At 44.6% G+C, this 18,491-nt stretch overlaps 1 protein-coding gene and 1 long non-coding RNA gene across 2 annotated transcripts in view; one reads left to right on the top strand and one right to left on the bottom strand.

The window, feature by feature from the left end:
- The window catches only part of LOC146502667 (uncharacterized), a 264,594-nt gene that overhangs the window by 41,558 nt on the left and 204,545 nt on the right, over positions 1 to 18,491 (bottom strand). The gene's annotated exons all lie outside the window — the stretch shown is intronic.
- cenpe (centromere protein E) overlaps positions 1 to 18,491 on the top strand; it is a 29,248-nt gene that overhangs the window by 4,681 nt on the left and 6,076 nt on the right. The window contains 33 exon segments of the mRNA XM_085133050.1: positions 13 to 165; positions 238 to 391; positions 500 to 599; positions 2,098 to 2,461; positions 2,538 to 2,594; positions 2,803 to 2,970; positions 3,076 to 3,150; positions 3,236 to 3,307; positions 3,638 to 3,769; positions 3,913 to 4,090; positions 4,170 to 4,324; positions 4,777 to 4,923; positions 5,111 to 5,290; positions 5,877 to 5,993; positions 6,085 to 6,255; positions 6,340 to 6,486; positions 6,744 to 6,965; positions 7,164 to 7,238; positions 7,329 to 7,442; positions 7,524 to 7,640; positions 7,737 to 7,877; positions 8,030 to 8,263; positions 9,244 to 9,465; positions 11,603 to 11,764; positions 11,917 to 12,132; positions 13,040 to 13,273; positions 15,100 to 15,333; positions 16,252 to 16,473; positions 16,555 to 16,650; positions 17,012 to 17,092; positions 17,673 to 17,798; positions 17,892 to 18,074; positions 18,161 to 18,370. Of these exon segments, the coding sequence (XP_084989176.1) occupies positions 13 to 165; positions 238 to 391; positions 500 to 599; positions 2,098 to 2,461; positions 2,538 to 2,594; positions 2,803 to 2,970; positions 3,076 to 3,150; positions 3,236 to 3,307; positions 3,638 to 3,769; positions 3,913 to 4,090; positions 4,170 to 4,324; positions 4,777 to 4,923; positions 5,111 to 5,290; positions 5,877 to 5,993; positions 6,085 to 6,255; positions 6,340 to 6,486; positions 6,744 to 6,965; positions 7,164 to 7,238; positions 7,329 to 7,442; positions 7,524 to 7,640; positions 7,737 to 7,877; positions 8,030 to 8,263; positions 9,244 to 9,465; positions 11,603 to 11,764; positions 11,917 to 12,132; positions 13,040 to 13,273; positions 15,100 to 15,333; positions 16,252 to 16,473; positions 16,555 to 16,650; positions 17,012 to 17,092; positions 17,673 to 17,798; positions 17,892 to 18,074; positions 18,161 to 18,370 (5,259 nt within the window).

Here is an 18,491-nt window from a genome sequence, read left to right as displayed (position 1 = left end):
AATCTCCTTCAGGTTTCTTCAGTCACGCAGACCACTGTGACAGAAAAGGAGGTTCTCTCCCAGCTGCTCCAAGAGAAGGATCAGCTGCAGAGAGAAAAAGAGGGCCTGAAGAGAAATCTGGCCAATCTCCTTGTGACAAGCTCAAATCTGGTCCCAGTCCAGAAGGTAACTGTGCTGAACCATGAGCTGCAGTTCTCTGTATGTTCGCTTTAATCACAACATGTGTTCTTTACCAAGATGCCAAGCCGCAGGGTTACCTGGGGAGGAAAGATGGTAAAACTTGGCCATCCATCTGGCTGTGTGGGGAGTTTCTCTGATCTCAGCTTTGCAGAATCTTTCACTCAGAAGAGAACTCTGTCAGACTTCTCCTGCCTGATGGAGCTGGGTGAAGGTAACGAGGAGCACCAAGGATGAATATTCATGCCACGATGGAATTTTGCTGGGGCGTTATTTTTATTTTTATTTATTTATTTTTTGTATTCGTGCTCTATTTTAACAGATGATGAGGACTTTGAGTCCAACTGGGGAATTCCAGAGGAGCCGTCAGATGAAATGGAAATGAGTCGAAGCTCTGTGACTGTTCGTAGCTTTGGGGACAGGTACGTGTCTGAGCAGTTCTGTCACCAATGAAGCCTCGTATTCTCAAACTTAAAAGCCATATCAGACACCAATCATTTATTGGTATTTATTATCAAATGTGGCTGTGGGTTACCCTCAGTCATCCAGAATTCACTTTACCCACTTGAAATGAGGAAAAATGCTCCCTTGGTCTGTACTGCTGCATTGTATCGTGATGGGTTAGGGGCCTTCTACAACCTGTCTTCTTGAGATTGTGCTGGGAGACACAGCAGCTGTTCAGGCATTGACATGTATTGATGTGCCAACCTGGAGGAGTCAGACTATCTGTGAAACCTCTGTGGGGTCCATGTATTCCCCTGTGCTACTGACTGTTGCCAAATGAAAAAGTAGTGAAGGAATGTTGTTGTTGAGTCAAATGTGTTGCCTGTGAACAATCAGTATTAAAAAGTCCACTTATGAGTGGTGCTGGTATTCCTGTTGTGTCCTTTAGAAGGAAAAGAGAGAAATATGGTTCCAGCAGAGGTTTTTTTTTGTGCTCACTAGCTGAACTTCGTTGTGTGAGTGTTCGTTGCTTCTTTCACCGGACTTCTTTTGAACTGTTAGTCTGTCGGTTGCTTAATGGGCAATCTTCTGAATTGTTAAAGGGCTTTGACAAGTCAGTAAACTGTTTCCATGGTAGCAACAATGGCTCTTGACTCTTTTGGCTGGTGTTTTCTTAAGCTGCAGCAAATTTACTTCTCAGAATCACTGTAGAGAGGGTGAGTTGCAGAGGGGTGTAAGTGGACTGATTCTTATTTAGCACTTTTAACTCTCCGTCTTATACAACATGCCACGTTCACCCAATGCTTTTAAGTGCTAACATTCCCACATATTCATACTCTGATGGATGCATCGGGGAGCCAGGGATGGAACCACCAACCTTTCCAGTCAGTAGATGACCTGCTCTACCTCCTGAGAGTTTAGCAGGACTCTGGGTCTGAGTTTGACTGTTGAAAAATTGGCGTATCCATTTCTTAGTGTCAGTCAGAGGTTTACAGTGTCCTTCTTCATGGACCAAATGAGCTCAAACACATTCCAGTGAAGACCACAGACATCATAAAGTCCAGTCTACCAACTGCATGACAGATCTGTGTCACCCCAGCCCCAAACATTTGTGTTGTTCATCATGTAAAATAGATGGCAACACATTTTTTTTTTTCACCTACTTCTAAGGTGCACGGAGAAGAGAAAGATCTGATGATGTGAAGACTCCTTCACATTATTCTCCTTTCTGCATGTCTTAAAGTAACATACTCAAAATTACACACAAAATGCAAATAAGCTAATATAAAGTAAGTACGGGAACATTAAAAGGGGGAGGTCCACCTGGACCCTGATTAAGGCCACAAGCCGGAACGCGCCGGTCACTTAATAAAGCCGTTCCCTAATACTTCAAGTGCCAATGGAGTCGTCGCATCATGTGCCATCACTGTGTGCTGGTGTGTAACATAAACATGTCCCGGTTGCTTTTTTTTACAGTCCCAGAGAATTCATGTCTCCTGATCGGCTGCAAGAACTTTCAGGCAAAGTGTCCAGTCTGGAGATGCAGCTGGAACAGGAGAGTCAGGAGAAAGAGACGGCCCTGTCAAGTTTAGATGTGTTAAAGGGCAGAGTGGCAGAGCTGCAGCTGGAGCTGGAAACAGAGGTGCAGCATAGACAGGAAGCACTGGAAAAAGTGCAGACTGGAGAACAGAGGAGAGCAGAGCTGGAAGCGCTGCTGCACACTGAAGCTCAGCAGAGGCTGGAGGCCACACAGAAGGCTGACACGTTGGAGCTGAGAGTGACAGACTTGGAGAAACAACTGGGAGAACACAGTGACGTGGACACTGAGACAAATGAACAGGTATGCTGTGTTTGACTCGGGCTCTGTCTGCCAAGCGTCACATTATCATCACTCGTCTTAATCTTCTGTTTTTCAGATGAGAAAAGAGTTTGCTGAGACCATCCAGCTTTGTGAAACTTTGGCGTCAGAGAAGGTAAGTGTAAGGTGAAGAGGTTAGAGCAGTTACAGCAAATATCCTACTGCTTTCTGTAAAGGGGCAGGCGGATTTTCAAACAAAGCCCATGCTGCATACTGCTCTAAACTCACTCTCAGCTTTCTTAACACTCGAGTGTTGAAAGCCCTCAGTGCAGTCGTCTGACGTGGAAACGACGGTGGCGTTAAACTGGATGATATTGTTGCAGGACTTGGTGGCTGCAGAGCGAGACTACCTGAAACAGGAGCTGGGCATGTTTATAGAGCAAATGGAGCGTCTGGAGAAAGAGAAGGCTGCTGTATTACAGGAGCTAGAGGAGAAGAGGGAGATGGATGAGTTCAAATCTCTAGAAGAGGGGTGCAGGAAGGAGAACGAGGTAACGAGGAGAACTTTCTCAGATCCACTGACAACAAAGTTTCACAGAGCTGTTTCAAATATGTTTTCATCTCACTATGTTCACTTTGCTTTTGGAAACTTGCAGAAAGAGTTAGAAAATGAAATTGTAAGCTTGAAGAAAGCTGTTGAGTCCTCTGAACTCCAGCGCATGCAGCTCCAGGTAAGATGAGTGGACGTGTAGATTTTATTGGTCCGAAACACTTTGATTTGATTTGTCTTTAAGCTTTTGTTTCTTCTTTTGAAAGAATGAAATCAAGACTCTGACTGAACAGCTGAAGAAGAAGGAAACAGAATTTGCACATGAGATGGAGAACCTGGTATGGCCAGTATTTCAGTCACGTGACGTGGAACATCATGTAGATCTGTCACATGTTAGAAACCAGTAGCACCTCATGCTCCAAGCATCCGTCTGTCTGGAGCAGTAGATGGGCCAACACTGCAGTGTGTGTGTGTGTGTTTGTGCTTAATATCAGTTTATGTCATTAACCTGGAATAAACCAGGCTGTTCTCACGCAAAGTGTGCTTGCTTACACTTGCTTACAGTCTTAGCAGGCTAACATGTCCCATCTGAGCGCTGACAGGGTGCTGAAAGCAGCAGCAATCTAACGACAGGCACAAGCTAACTGTTTCGTGTTTTCTTGTTTCAGGGCAGTAAGGACTTGGTGCAGGAGGTGCTGAAGCTTCGCCGCTCTCTGGATGATGCAGAGCTGCTGAGCAGAGACACAAGGAAGGAGTGGGCTGTCCTACGCAGTCGCAGCATCTCTTTGGAGGAGACGAATGTACGTAATCAAACACTAAAATGACAAAAAAAACATTTTGCAGCACATCTATCCTCATTTGAAAAATATTCCAGGAAGTGTGAGCCAACAATGGCAGCTGTAAGCGATTAATGCATCTCCTGCTTCTTGATGATCTCGTCCAGGTGACTCTGACTGCCAGCCACGAGAAAATGGAGGCGGAGGTGAAGAGTCTGCGTTTTCAGCTGGAGACGGAGAAGTCGCGTTACAGAAAGATGCAGAGCGATCTCCAGAAGGAGCTGAATGTCGCATTTGATGAGAACACCAAGCTCACCACTCTGCTAGACGGCAATGTGCCTAAAAGTAGGTTTCCACGTGTTGCGTTTATAGACTGTAGCCTATCATACGAACCTGCCCCTCGTAACATCTGCTCCTTCTCCAGATCTGATTGACAGCATAGAGCTTGAGAGAACCGTGGCCAATCTAAATAAAGAGTTGATGGCATCTCGTCAAGTGGAGACGGCCTTGAGAGCTCAGCTAGATGAGCTGGCTGCATGTCAGACTCTCCCAGATAAAGTGGACGCCTTGGTAAAGCAGGTGAGGCCCAAATATCCTCTAAAGCCAATCTGACGTCCAGTTGGGGGGGGCGGGGGGAGCATGAGAACGTTTGCAGAGGATCATAACTAGCAGAGTTAGTTAGTTAACCTCTGCTCAGACTAGAGGTTATTCGAGTAGAAAGTGAAGCAGCTTCTAGGCTCTTCATTTGCTGCAGCTGCTGAGACAAATGTGAGGACGGGTACTTGTTCGGTGTACTTGGTGGAAACATTGGGAAGTACAGGCATGCTATAATATATATGATATAATAATGAGTCAAAGGGAAAGCCTTTCAGTGAGGCTGAAGGAAGTGTCGGCTTAGTCATCCAGGATAAAAATCTCTGGATCGGGTTTAAAAGTATAATAGTCCTCCAGAGTGTGTGCAGTTGTGTCTGAAGAGACAAAACATTTATACGTACAGCTTTCCAAACAACTGTTGTCCTGTTTTCCTTCAGCTTGAAGGAAGTGAGCAGGAGCGAGGAGCTCTGGAAGGAAAACTGAGCAAGGTGCAGCAGCTGATCAAGGATTTGGAGGAGAAGCTTGCTGACAGCGAAGCTTCCAGAAGCACTGAGGAGGAGATTAGCAGAGAGCTTCAAGAACAAGTATGACACTGATAGCTGCTCTTATTACAGCTGAGCACATGTGCAACCATTAGCCCATCAACAGAAAAAGAGTTAAAATCATTCGATAATACAGTTTAGCTGATATCATTCAACTGCACATGTGAGTGTCTTGAAGACTGTGATTTGTATAGCTATGACAAAAACAGAATTGTGTGTATTTATTTAGATCAGCCAGTTAAATGAAGAACTTGGGTGTGTGCGAGCTGAGAAAGCCGAGCTCCTGTCCGAGCAGAGCACTGCTGATCAGAGGTTTGCAGAGGAGACGGAGAAGCTGCTCTCTGCTGTAACATCTGTGACCGCAGAGAGAGACGAGCTCAAGGTGAAGCTGCAAGAACACGTGGACAAGGTGAGAGTGCTCAGCGTTTCTGTAAGAAATGTAGGACAACCAGATAACACTGGAATCTCTGTGAATTGCCCCTTTACCACGGTGGAGGCGTTTGTGGGTCGCGGTAAACTCAGGGGCCATGTTGTCAGGGGTCTTAGAGATGGGTTGAGTAGTTCAGTCACTGGGTTGGAGTTCAGTCACTGGGGTGGAGCTCAGTAGAGCTGCTGCTTCTCCACATCAAGAGAAACCAGCTGAGGCAGTTCAGGCATCTGACAAGGATGTCACCTCAGCTGGTCTGAGTCCTACTGCGAGGAAACCCAGCGTGTACCCAGGACCTGCTGCAATGGTTCCATCTCTCGACTGGCCTGATCTGACCTGTGTTACCCTGCATAAGTTGGAGGGGGAGGTCTGGCTTGTCTGCTTAGACTGCTGTCTCTCTAACCTCACCTTAATGAGCATGAAAAAAACAGTTTTCCGTTTTATGAGGCCTTCTGCTGACGTGTTTATCTGTTCGGATATGAACTGTGTTGTACTTGAACTTTGTGACTTTTATGTGTGAAAAGCGATACACGAATAAGTCGTTACATGATGTTGGCTTGTTTTCCAGGTTGCTGAGATGCAGGTTGTTCTACAGTCTGTTCAGGATGAGCTCCAAACACAAAAAGAAAATAATTCGGATCTCGTGAAAGCTCATGAGCAGAAAGAGTCTGATTTAGGGGAGAAGGTAAGTGATATGTTATTTCAGGCTTGTTGCTTAGTGTGTGCACTCTGAATGAGTCCTCGAGTCAGAGTGGTGACAGCTGGAAATGTGACAGATGCTGAGGCTATCACAGGAGCTGCAGTGTGTGCGAGATGAGAAAGAGGCTCTCCTGATGACGACCTTTCAGAGGGAATCGGAGGATGTGGAGAAGCTGAGCGCTACCTTGGCTTCTCTCACTGCTGAGAGAGACCAGCTCAGGACGGACCTGCAGGAAAATGTGGAAATGGTAAGTTGCTGTTTCTACTCTTCCTCCGTGCTACTGTTCTTCTGTCAGATTTGTGTCAAAGCAAACTTTTTTTTTTCTTTACAGATGATTGAGAATCAGGAGGAACTGAGGACAGCCCTGGAGCAAAACCGCGAGCAAAAGAAGCAGATCAAAGAACTAGAAGCACAAATATTGAAGCTGGATGAGCTTCCCAGTGAGCACAATGATAAGCTGGTGGAACTGCAAACATATGTAAGACTTTCGGGGTGCTTTTCTCTGTGTAGCATGCATGGTCAGGAAGACGTGCCGATCTAATGTCATCTCTAACCACACCCAATTAGAAAAGTCAATTTTTTAGTGACTGCTGCCTCTTTTAAGTAATTAAGTATTAAGCACATGGGAAGAGACACATTGCAGCACTACAGAATGCACAGATGAAACTCTTTTGTGTGCTTTAAAATGCAACTGGAGCTTGTTGGGGTTGTTTAGATGCATGTTTTCACTGACAGATAAAGGCTTTGACTGAGGAGCTGGAGAGTGTGAGAGCAGAGAGAGACAGTCTGCTGTCTGAGAAGGAGCTCAGCACTCAGACCTCCACCGAGGAGATGGAGAAGCTGCTGTGCAGAGTGACGTCTGTCAGCGAGGAGAGAGACGAGCTGCAGGAGATCCTGGAGGGTCTGAGGCAGGAGAAGCAGCAGCTCCGAGCAGAGCTGGAGGACAGGGTGGAGATGGTTTGTAATCAGTCCCTTTATTTATTGATTCCACCCCCTTTTTAAACACAGGCATGTGTTTGCAGTAGACTGAAACATTATCTTGAGATTTTGTTTGACAATAAGAAAAATGTCACTTAGCAGACAGCATGCAAACCTGCCTGTTCGGGGGCAAGAAATAAACAAAAGCCTTGCTCTTTCCTTTCCCCGATTGAGCAGCTGCAGGGTGCTCTGCAGGCTGTCACAGAGCAGAAGAGCCAGTTGGAGGGTGATCTGCAGCGTAGTACAGTCATGGTGAGGGTTTTGTTCTTGGTCACACTGGGAGTGTCAAAGATTTTCTTTCATTTGTTGAACAAATACATTATTTTCCCCTTTTATTTTTAGGCTGCTGAGACTCAAAGTCTCATGCATTCCCTTCAAGAGCAGCTCAAAGAACAAAATAATAACTGCGATCTCGAAAGAGTTAGCCAAGAAACGCAGGCTCAGCTGAAACTACAGGTTTGTTCCCTGCAACATGTTTCACTAAGCTGGATAACTGCTGTGCCTTGGAGGTAATTGACCATGTTTTCTTACTTTCAGCTCGAGGAGACCAACTGTCTTCTTCAGTGTCTTCAAGAGGAGCTAAAGGAGCAGAAACAAAAGCTGTGTGATCATGTGCAACTCTATGAGCAAAAGGAAGTAGACTTTACACAGCAGGTGACTTACATTGAATAACATTCATCATTAATGAATGAAGTTTTTAAATTTTCTCTTTTGTCTACAACAATAATTCGAGTACCTTCCCTTTAACAGTTAACGACCCTCTCTGAGGAGCTTGACAGCACCCGAGCAGAGAGAGATGCCCTGTTGCTTCAGAAGGAACAGACAGAGAGCAGACCGAGCAGTGGCAAAGATGCAGGCAGTACCCTCCAGTTACAAGAGCTCACAGACCAGGCAGGACTAATTTTCTATACTTGCTTTATTCTAACATGTGTACAGACAGCAGTTTTACTGTGTGCATCCTTTTGTTACATTCAGCCACCATTTTCATGTCTTTCACTGTTTAAAATCACAGTTTGGACTAACCTTTGTGTGTTTCTGCACAGATTCAGAGACTGACTGAGGAGCTGGAGAGTGTGAGAGCAGAGAGAGACAGTCTGCTGTCTGAGAAGGAGCTCAGCACTCAGACCTCCACAGAGGAGATGGAGAAGCTGCTGTGCAGAGTGACGTCTGTCAGCGAGGAGAGAGACGAGCTGCAGGAGATCCTGGAGGGTCTGAGGCAGGAGAAGCAGCAGCTCCGGGCAGAGCTGGAGGACAGGGTGGAGACACTGCAGTCTGAGGTCTGATTGACAGCAACAAACAACATCTTTGGTGTTTTTTAGCTTCATCAGATTTTCAGACTCCGTACTGTTAGTTTCACTGATCCATCTATATATTAAGTGTAGTGATTCTCCCAGGACTGATACAGGTGTAGCAGTCCAATAGTAGCGTTTGTTAAATATCAACACTTCACCAGGTTCTTTTAATTCCTCATAGGCATCCGATGGAAGACAAACACACTGCTCAGACCATTTAACACTATTATTCTCTCACAAAACACTTCTAGAAGGGAGATGCGTCCTGCATGACACTCTACCACTACCCTCAGTTTTATTATCAGGTGTCCCATTCTAGTCTAAACGGCAGCATTTCAGTAGATTTCCACTAAAAGATGGTTCCCTTTTATCTACTGCTAAAGACAAACGTGGGCTAAGGTCTCCATCACTCTACTGCTAAAGGACACATAGTCTAATGCCTTTATTCTCAGGGCCGCATCCACTCAATACTACACTATATGATTATATGACATTTTGGTTAATATAAGGCACAGCATTAAGGCACTTCAGAAACTTCATTTTAACACTTTCTACTGTACTTCATGTATTTGTTTATTACTGTAAGACTCGCTGGTATTCACCTTGTCCACTGGATTGATGTCTTTCTGTCCTTCCAACCATCCATGTGACCGTAAGGAATAATACTGGTGACGAACGTGTCCCTGTCTTATTCCACGCTGCTAACAGCAATACAATACTTTCTGACCTCAGGAGGTTCTCAGTCGGTCTTCTAGCATCCGTAGATCCTAGTTTTCACTGGGAGGTGTTGTACTGCAACGTTAGCTGCGTTTCTGTCTCATGGACTTTTGTTGTGTTTGTGCAGAAAGACAGGGTCACTGATCTGCCTGTGTTCTTTAGATCAGCAAGTTCATGTCTTTTTGTCTTGCTTCTTAAATATCTATAAGATTTCATTTAAGTGAAAAAGCCAATCGTGTCTTTTACAGATAAGGACTCTGACCGATGCATTGAAAATGGCTGAAGCGGAAGGAGCACGGCTGCTGTCTGAGAAGGAGCTCAGCACTCAGACCTCCACAGAGGAGATGGAGAAGCTGCTGTGCAGAGTGACGTCTGTCAGCAAGGAGAGAGAAGAGCTGCAGGAGATCCTGGAGGGTCTGAGGCAGGAGAAGCAGCAGCTCCAAGCAGAGCTGGAGGACAGGGTGGAGATGGTAAAAGCTTAACCAAAATCAGAATTTCAGTATTTATTTATTTATTTTTTTTAGCCCAGTTGGGTTTTCTGATGAGTGCACACAGTATGATTTTTTTTCTTCTGTATGCCATCACCATCATGATCCTAATTGTTGGATTTTAAATCAATTTTAAATTTAAAGATTGTTTTTACTGGCCTGGGTCTGCTGGAGGTTACTTCATGTTAAAATAGAAGAAACCTCCAGCAGAGCTGTCACCACAGCGCTCGCTCATAGGGGGTCATGTGATTGTTGGGGTTCTCTGTTTTCTTTGTATTATTGTAGAGTGTTTACCTTACACTGTAAAACAGAAAAGCGCTATATAAAAAGAATTTGCTTTTATGTCAAATCGACCTGCACTACTTTTGTGTTTGCATTTGACTGACAGCATCTCACTGGATATATTGTTTCAGTAGATTCACACTTGGTATGTCATCAGCAAACGGTACATGGACTGGTCCTTATGTAGCGCTGTTCTACTCTGAGCACTCCAAGTGTTTTATACAACTTGCCTCATTCATACAAGCACTTTTTTTCTTTCTATGCTTAAGTGCTGTCTATCTAATATCCACATGTATTCATACAGCAACTTCTTGTTAGTGTCTTGCCCAAGGAAGTCTGGCATGGAGAGAAATGCCAAGCTGCAAGCGTCAATGCTCACAACGAGATTGCTCCTGGCATCACTAGAATACCCCTCTACCACGATGTGGGGGTCATTCACTATTTGCAGCAGTATTGAAATCAACTGTGTTGCTTTTGCCTCCTTTAGCTGACACACAAGTTCACACAGACACAGAGCTCCTCCCCTCACTAACTAATGAAGTAGTTGACGTTTGTCGACACTTCAGGAGGAATTTTAGAGATCAGTAAAACGAAGCTAGTAACCTATTAAACAGTTGTCAGTCAGTTATATATGAGTCTGTACATTGTTACGTTGCTCCGCCTATCAAAAAGTCTGCACCTGCGCAAGTATATCACCTATCAACGGTTATCGGACTGACGATTGTCAATTGGAAAAATTTTTACATATCGCCCAACCTTAATTTAGTGAGTTCTCTGATATCTTTATCGAGTTTGAAATTCTAACATCGTGACGGGATATCAGATTTAAAGAGATCCATCCTAAACCAGAGCAGTAGAGCCAACTGCATCACTGGTCTGTGATGCCCTTAGATGTCCGGAGCTGCACGCACGCCACACTGAGTGGATCAGCGTGTGTCTACCCTTTGCCGAGAGGTGTGGGTAACCCGTTGAAGCCCACTCGTGATAGGGATTGGGATTGCAATTATTTCCCATGAACGAGGAATTCCCAGTAAGCACGGGTCATAAGCTTGCGTTGATTAAGTCCCTGCCCTTCGTACAATCGCAGGGTGGCTGTAGCTCAGGAGGTAGAGCAAGCCACCTACTGATCGGAAGGTCGGTGGTTCGATCCCTGGCTCCTCCAGTCTGCATGTCAAGTATCCTTGGGCAAGATACTAACCCCAACTTGCTCTCCGATGCATCCATCGGAGTATGAATGTGTATGAATGTCGTTAGAAAAGCACTAAGTGTAGATAAAGTGCTTGTGAGAATGGGTGTGATTGGATGAATGAGGCGTGTTGTATAGAGCGCTTTGAGTACTCCGTGAGAGTAGAAAAGCACTATATAAGAATCAGTCCATTCAACATTCAACAATTCAAACCAGTGTTTTAATCTCTGCAATATCCTGATCAATAAGGCATATTAACTATTATTAAAAAAAAAACTTAACAGAAGAAGAAATTTTAATGTGGTTTTTCTTGTAGCTGTTTTGTTATCCATGCTTTTAAAATTAAAACATCAGTTATTCGTGGCAAAAAGTCTAGGAATCTTGTACAAAGAAAGAAATTATACCATAGCTACGGCATAACCGCAAACCCATTAATAAAACCCTTTATTTGTAACCTGCACCTCCCTGCACGTGTCACACGTGGCCTGTTCCGTGCGTTGAGTCCTCGCGTGCATTTCTAGTCAATGTTTTACAGAGGTTTTTGAATTCATCAGTGAGAGAAAAAAAATATTCTCTGTGTATGGAATAATCGTAGCATTGCTGAAACTATCAGAGTCGACTTGCGCAGTCATGGTGGGTAAAACCTTTCAGATGACTGAGAACCAGGAAGAGCTGAGGGTTTCTCAGGAGAACATCAGAGTCCTACAAGATGAGATCAACCTGCTGAAGAGTGAAAAGGCAGATGTGGAGAGCAGACCGAGCAGTGGCAAAGATGCAGGAAATACCCTCCAGTTACAAGAGCTCACAGACCAGGCAGGACTATTTTTCTATACTTGCTTTAATCTAACATGTGTACAGACAGCAGTTTTACTGTGTGCATCCCTTTCTTACATTCAGCCACCATTTTCATGTCTTTCACTGTTTAAAGTCACAGTTTGGACTAACCTTTGTGTGTTTCTGCACAGATTCAGAGACTGACTGAGGAGCTGGAGAGTGTGAGAGCAGAGAGAGACAGTCTGCTGTCTGAGAAGGAGCTCAGCACTCAGACCTCCACAGAGGAGATGGAGAAGCTGATGTGTAGAGTGACGTCTGTCAGCGAGGAGAGAGACGAGCTGCAGGAGATCCTGGAGGGTCTGAGGCAGGAGAAGCAGCAGCTCCGGGCAGAGACACTGCAGTCTGAGGTCTGATTGACAGCTCCAGCTTTTCTTCTCTCCTTCTCTTCCCCTTACCACCAAACAAGTGGCAGTAGATGGTCGCCCCTCGCTCAGCCTGCTTCTGCTGGAGGTTTCTTCCTGTTAAAAGGAAGTTTTTCCTTCTGTCCTTTGCCAATTGCATGTTGATAGCGGCTGTCTTTATGGTACAATATGAAGCCTCTTTTCTGCACAGTGATGTGTGTTATATAGACACATATTACTGTCCACATCAACTCTGATGAAGAAGTAAATTCAACACATGCACAGTGATGAGGAAAATAGAAAAACAACATCTTTGGTGTTTTTTAGCTTCATCAGATTTTCAGACTCCGTACTGTTAGTTTCACTGATCCATCTACATATTAAGTGTAGTGATTCTCCCAGGACTGATACAGGTGTAGCAGTCCAATAGTAGCTCTCTACTGTACTTCATGTATTTGTTTATTACTGTAAGACTCGCTGGTATTCACCTTGTCCACTGGATTGATGTCTTTCTGTCCTTCCACTCATCCATGCGACCGTAAGGAATAATACTGGTGACGAACGTGTCCCTGTCTTATTCCACGCTGCTAACAGCAATACAATACTTTCTGACCTCAGGAGGTTCTCAGTCGGTCTTCTAGCTTCCGTAGATCCTAGTTTTCACTGGGAGGTGTTGTACTGCAATGTTAGCTGCGTTTCTGTCTCATGGACTTGTTGTAGTCTGTTTGGATTTTCTCATGTTAATGACATTTAGTTTTAGGGTGTCCTCAGTGCAAGAGGAGCTGTTTGTGCAGAAAGACAGGGTCATTGATCTGCCTGTGTTCTTTAAATCAGCAGGTTCATGTCTTATCTGGCTTCTGTAAATATCATTGACATTTCATTTAAGTGAAAAAGCCAATCGTGTCTTTTACAGATAAGGACTCTGACCGATGCATTGAAAATGGCTGAAGCGGAAGGAGCACGGCTGCTGTCTGAGAAGGAGCTCAGCACTCAGACCTCCACAGAGGAGATGGAGAAGCTGCTGTGCAGAGTGACGTCTGTCAGCGAGGAGAGAGACGAGCTGCAGGAGATCTTGGAGGGTCTGAGGCAGGAGAAGCAGCAGCTCCAAGCAGAGCTGGAGGACAGGGTGGAGATGCTGCAGTCTGAGGTCTGATTGACAGCTCCAGCTTTTCTTCTCTTCTTTTCCCCTCACCCCTTGGTCGCCCCTCCCTCAGCCTGCTTCTGCTTTCTTCCTGTTAAAAGGAAATTTTAACAAAATTTATTTATTTATTTTTGTTAAGGTCTGGTTACAAATACAAAGAAAAAAAGTATGTGTAAAACTCTGCACTCAACTTCCTTGGCTGTGTGTGAGTTTCAACTTACAAGTACGAATTTTGACCTAATTTTTCCTCCTTTCAGCTGATTGGGCAATGTCATGTAAATCACAAACTTAACAATCCAATCAGAGAACAGATGAGTTTGGCTGTTAGTGGGGTGCTTTACTGCTTTACATCAGGTCCTGGAAGGGTAAATGCCCTTTCACGTGCCAGCGTTTTCCTTCATCACCATGAATGAAAATATTCTGTGTACCTCCAGAGCCTTTTCAACAGCTCTGTGGACTTCAGTGGGAAAGCTGTATTGTGGAAATGACACACTCTTCACTGGTCGGGATAGTTACAAAGCTTTCTTCGTTGTGAATGTGCAATACATGTTTTTATTAAACATTTAAAGATAATACAACACAAACTCTTGTAGAGGATATAAAGTCAGAGAGATCCATGCTTTGAAACGACAAGGAGCAGGCGCATCTAGTACACTTAGAACAGGTGCAAAAAACAACAGTGCAGCGGCCAGTGCAACAAATTTTGGATCCTTAGCTGCCGCGTCCGTTGTCAAAGGGCCTTAATGCTGCGCAGTGTGACTTGCAGCAATGGTCCCTGGTCAGCCCTGACTTTGCGTTAAAGTAGTACTAAAGTAATAATAGTATTTCTAACCACTGGTACACCACAACTTCATCCTTTCAACAGCTACTGAAAGTTAAGGGACCTACCTTGTATGAGCCTTATGGGATATTCATATAGAGATCCTCCAGCTTTTAACTGTATTCCCCTTCCAGGACCTGGAGCTCAGTAAAGCGCCCCAGCAACAGCCAAACCCATCTGTTCTCTGACTGGATTGTTAAATTTGTGATTGACATGACATTGACCAATTAGCTGAAAGGAAGAAAAACTGGGTCTAAATTCATACTCATAAGTTGAAACGCACACACAGCCAGGGAAGTTGAGCATAGAGTTTTACATGTAGTTTTTTCCTTTGTATCTGTAACCTGACCTTAACAAAAACAATTTCTAACTTGTGTAAATATTTTTTACAAACACACACAAATTCTCATCTATAGATGCACAAACATAAAATTTTGGGATATTTTGGTTTACAAGGTTGCAAAACTCAGTTCACAACTAAGCATTTGATTTACAAGTACAAAATGTTTATAACCACAATTTGAGCCCATAAAAACATCCTCCTTCAGAGAAAACAAGATCTTTTCTGTGTTTTTAACTTCATCAGATTATCAGACTCTGTACTGTTAGTTTCACTTATCCATCTATATATTAAGTGTAGTGATTCTCCCAGGACTGATACAGGTGTAGGGCTTTCTGTCCTTCCAACCATCCATGTGACCGTAAGGAATAATACTGGTGACGAACGTGTCCCTGTCTTATTCCACGCTGCTAACAGCAATACAATACTTTCTGACCTCAGGAGGTTCTCAGTCGGTCTTCTAGCATCCGTAGATCCTAGTTTTCACTGGGAGGTGTTGTACTGCAACGTTAGCTGCGTTTCTGTCTCATGGACTTGTTGTGTTTGTGCAGAAAGACAGGGTCACTGATCTGCCTGTGTTCTTTAGATCAGCAAGTTCATGTCTTTTTGTCTTGCTTCTTAAATATCTATAAGATTTCATTTAAGTGAAAAAGCCAATCGTGTCTTTTACAGATAAGGACTCTGACCGATGCATTGAAAATGGCTGAAGCGGAAGGAGCACGGCTGCTGTCTGAGAAGGAGCTCAGCACTCAGACCTCCACAGAGGAGATGGAGAAGCTGCTGTGCAGAGTGACGTCTGTCAGCGAGGAGAGAGACGAGCTACAGGAGATCCTGGAGGGTCTGAGGCAGGAGAAGCAGCAGCTCCAAGCAGAGCTGGATGACAGGGTGGAGACACTGCAGTCTGAGGTCTGATTGACAGCTCCAGCTTTTCTTCTCTCCTTCTCTTCCCCTTACCACCAAACAAGTGGCAGTAGATGGTCGCCCCTCGCTCAGCCTGCTTCTGCTGGAGGTTTCTTCCTGTTAAAAGGAAGTTTTTCCTTCTGTCCTTTGCCAATTGCATGTTGATAGCGGCTGTCTTTATGGTACAATATGAAGCCTCTTTTCTGCACAGTGATGTGTGTTATATAGACACATATTACTGTCCACATCAACTGTGATGAAGAAGTAAATTCAACACATGCACAGTGATGAGGAGAATGTCCTCCTTCAGAGAAAACAACATCTTTGGTGTTTTTTAGCTTCATCAGATTTTCAGACTCCGTACTGTTAGTTTCACTGATCCATCTACATATTAAGTGTAGTGATTCTCCCAGGACTGATACAGGTGTAGCAGTCCAATAGTAGCTTTCTACTGTACTTCATGTATTTGTTTATTACTGTAAGACTTGCTGGTATTCACCTTGTCCACTGGATTGATGTCTTTCTGTCCTTCCACTCATCCATGCGACCGTAAGGAATAATACTGGTGACGAACGTGTCCCTGTCTTATTCCACGCTGCTAACAGCAATACAATACTTTCTGACCTCAGGAGGTTCTCAGTCGGTCTTCTAGCTTCCGTAGATCCTAGTTTTCACTGGGAGGTGTTGTACTGCAACGTTAGCTGCGTTTCTGTCTCATGGACTTGTTGTAGTCTGTTTGGATTTTCTCATGTTAATGACATTTAGTTTTAGGGTGTCCTCAGTGCAAGAGGAGCTGTTTGTGCAGAAAGACAGGGTCATTGATCTGCCTGTGTTCTTTAAATCAGCAGGTTCATGTCTTATCTTGCTTTTGTAAACATCAATGAAATTTCATTTAAGTGAAAAAGCCAATCGTGTCTTTTACAGATAAGGACTCTGACCGATGCATTAAAAATGGCTGAAGCGGAAGGAGCACGGCTGCTGTCTGAGAAGGAGCTCAGCACTCAGACTTCCACAGAGGAGATGGAGAAGCTGATGTGCAGAGTGACGTCTGTCAGCGAGGAGAGAGACGAGCTGCAGGAGATCCTGGGGGGTCTGAGGCAGGAGAAGCAGCAGCTCCAAGCAGAGCTGGAGGACAGGGTGGAGATGGTAAATTAGTGCTATTCTAAAGTGACCGAGAACAGGAAGAGCAGCTTGGAAACTTGATCACATTTTCTCATTCATCTGCAGATCTCAGCCATCCAGGACAAGCTGAGTCAGCTGGAACAGCTGAACATGCAGCAGCAGCCTGAGAGAGGAGAGCAAGAAGCCAAGCTGCAACAAGACGTAGGTCCCAGTCATTTTCTGCTTGTTTCGACTGTGGATGCTTACATTAGTATGAAAGCTCTGGGGAAGCTAGCCTGACCACCTGCCACTAACACACATTTATTGTTACAAATGCACGTCGGCATTCCCTGCATAATTGTATCCTAACCTCTGCAGCCTTGCCAACAAGGAAGAAGTGCATGTAGATTTACTTAGTGCTCTCGGTTTTTGCTCCTCCAGCTGGTGGTTTTTGACAATTTTTCTAAACATGGATGAGCCCCACTTTCAAAAACTTTTCCATTGGTCTAAATGGGTTCCATCCCAGTTAGCACTGTTGTTAGCTGTGTTGCATGCTCACACCTCAACCTGCTGTTTTTGTCAGATACTGCAGCTTAAAGAGCAAGTTGAAATGCACACAGAAAGACGCGCTCAGGCTGAAAGTGAAGCAGATGCAGTGCAGCAGGTGAGTCTTTGCTCTCATTTGTTTCCTCTTTTTAGAACCGTAATTTTGGATTATGATAATGCAGTCCACGGCTCCTCTAATCTGCATGCCGAATTTTCCTTGGGCAAGACACTGAACATAGTGTGCGGGTTACTGAGACGTGTGATGTAAGCACCAGTCCATTTATGATTAAAAGCTGAGGACTGAGTTGGAGAGTGCTGATACTTCCTGTCTTGTATAGCAGGGACACAAACACGGTGCTCTGTTCAGTATTGCTGTAAAACAGTGGTTCCCAAATTGTGAACTGAGGCCCCTAGTGGGCTGCAGTAATAATGCCCCTTTCCATTATTCCCGACTCGGATTGACTGGTGTGAACGTGTGTGAATGCATTCATCAGAGATCAGGTAAAGTAGAAAGGCACTATATTTAGGTGGACTGGAGGGAATCTCATATTTTGGCTAGCTTGTCAGAAGTGACATTCTTTAATAGAGAGCTTCTACGCAGATGAAAAGCTGGAATGTCAATTACACGCAAGAATAAATCGCTGGCATAAAGTTTAGGATTGCTAAATGCTGACTGTGATTTTTATTTTTATTTCCAGTTGCTCAGCGAAGCGAACGCAACCATCTCTGCTCTCAGAGAGCAGCTCAGCAGGTCAGAGCCGAGCACCAGTGGGGCTAAGGAGCTGCTGTCGTCACGACTGCAAGACTCCACCAGACAGCTTGAGGTAACGGCTTCATTGACTGCTCTGCAGCTCAAATGTCTTTCTAGCATGCAGTGTGATCATAACTCTGATGCTACCTGGTTCTTGTCATTTTAGGAGTCCTTCAAAAGGTTCCAGCAATTCATAGACACTTGTTGTAGTTATGACAATATAACTCAGGACAAGGGCCTGAGGGAGCGGCGTTCCCTGAAGCATCCTCTTCCCAAGGCCACCAAGGATGCCTATGATGCAGTTTTTCAGCTGGGACAGTCAACTGATGAAAATCTCAAGAAAATTCAAGTAACTGGCTGTAGTTTGACTGTACTACAAAATGTCCTAAATGTGCTGGTCTTTGAATGAAGTCATCTCTGGTCCTTTTCCCACAGGAGCTGCTGCGTGTGAAGGCACTTGGCTACAGGAACATTTTTGAGGAGCTGGTGAAAAACAACTTGGCCGTTTTCGAGGAGAGACGGCTGCAGGATGTGCTTCTATGCAGAGCGCAGGCGCCCAGCCACTCTGTTCAAGTCGAGGGCTTTGACACACTGTGGGAGCAGAGACTGCCTGAGCTGCTGGACAGGAGGCAACTTTACATGGAGGTGAGCCTTCTGCCCTGCCCCCTGAAACACTTGGACGCTCTCTCTGTCCCATTCAAAGAAACCAGCTTCTGACAAGTTGGAGAAGAAGACTGTACTTTTCTGGTGTCTACTTTATCATTAT

The sequence above is a fragment of the Neolamprologus multifasciatus genome, chromosome 15, assembly GCF_963576455.1.
Source record: "Neolamprologus multifasciatus chromosome 15, fNeoMul1.2, whole genome shotgun sequence".
Classification (NCBI taxonomy): Eukaryota; Metazoa; Chordata; class Actinopteri; order Cichliformes; family Cichlidae; genus Neolamprologus; species Neolamprologus multifasciatus.
This window is presented reverse-complemented; position numbering and strand designations above follow the sequence as displayed.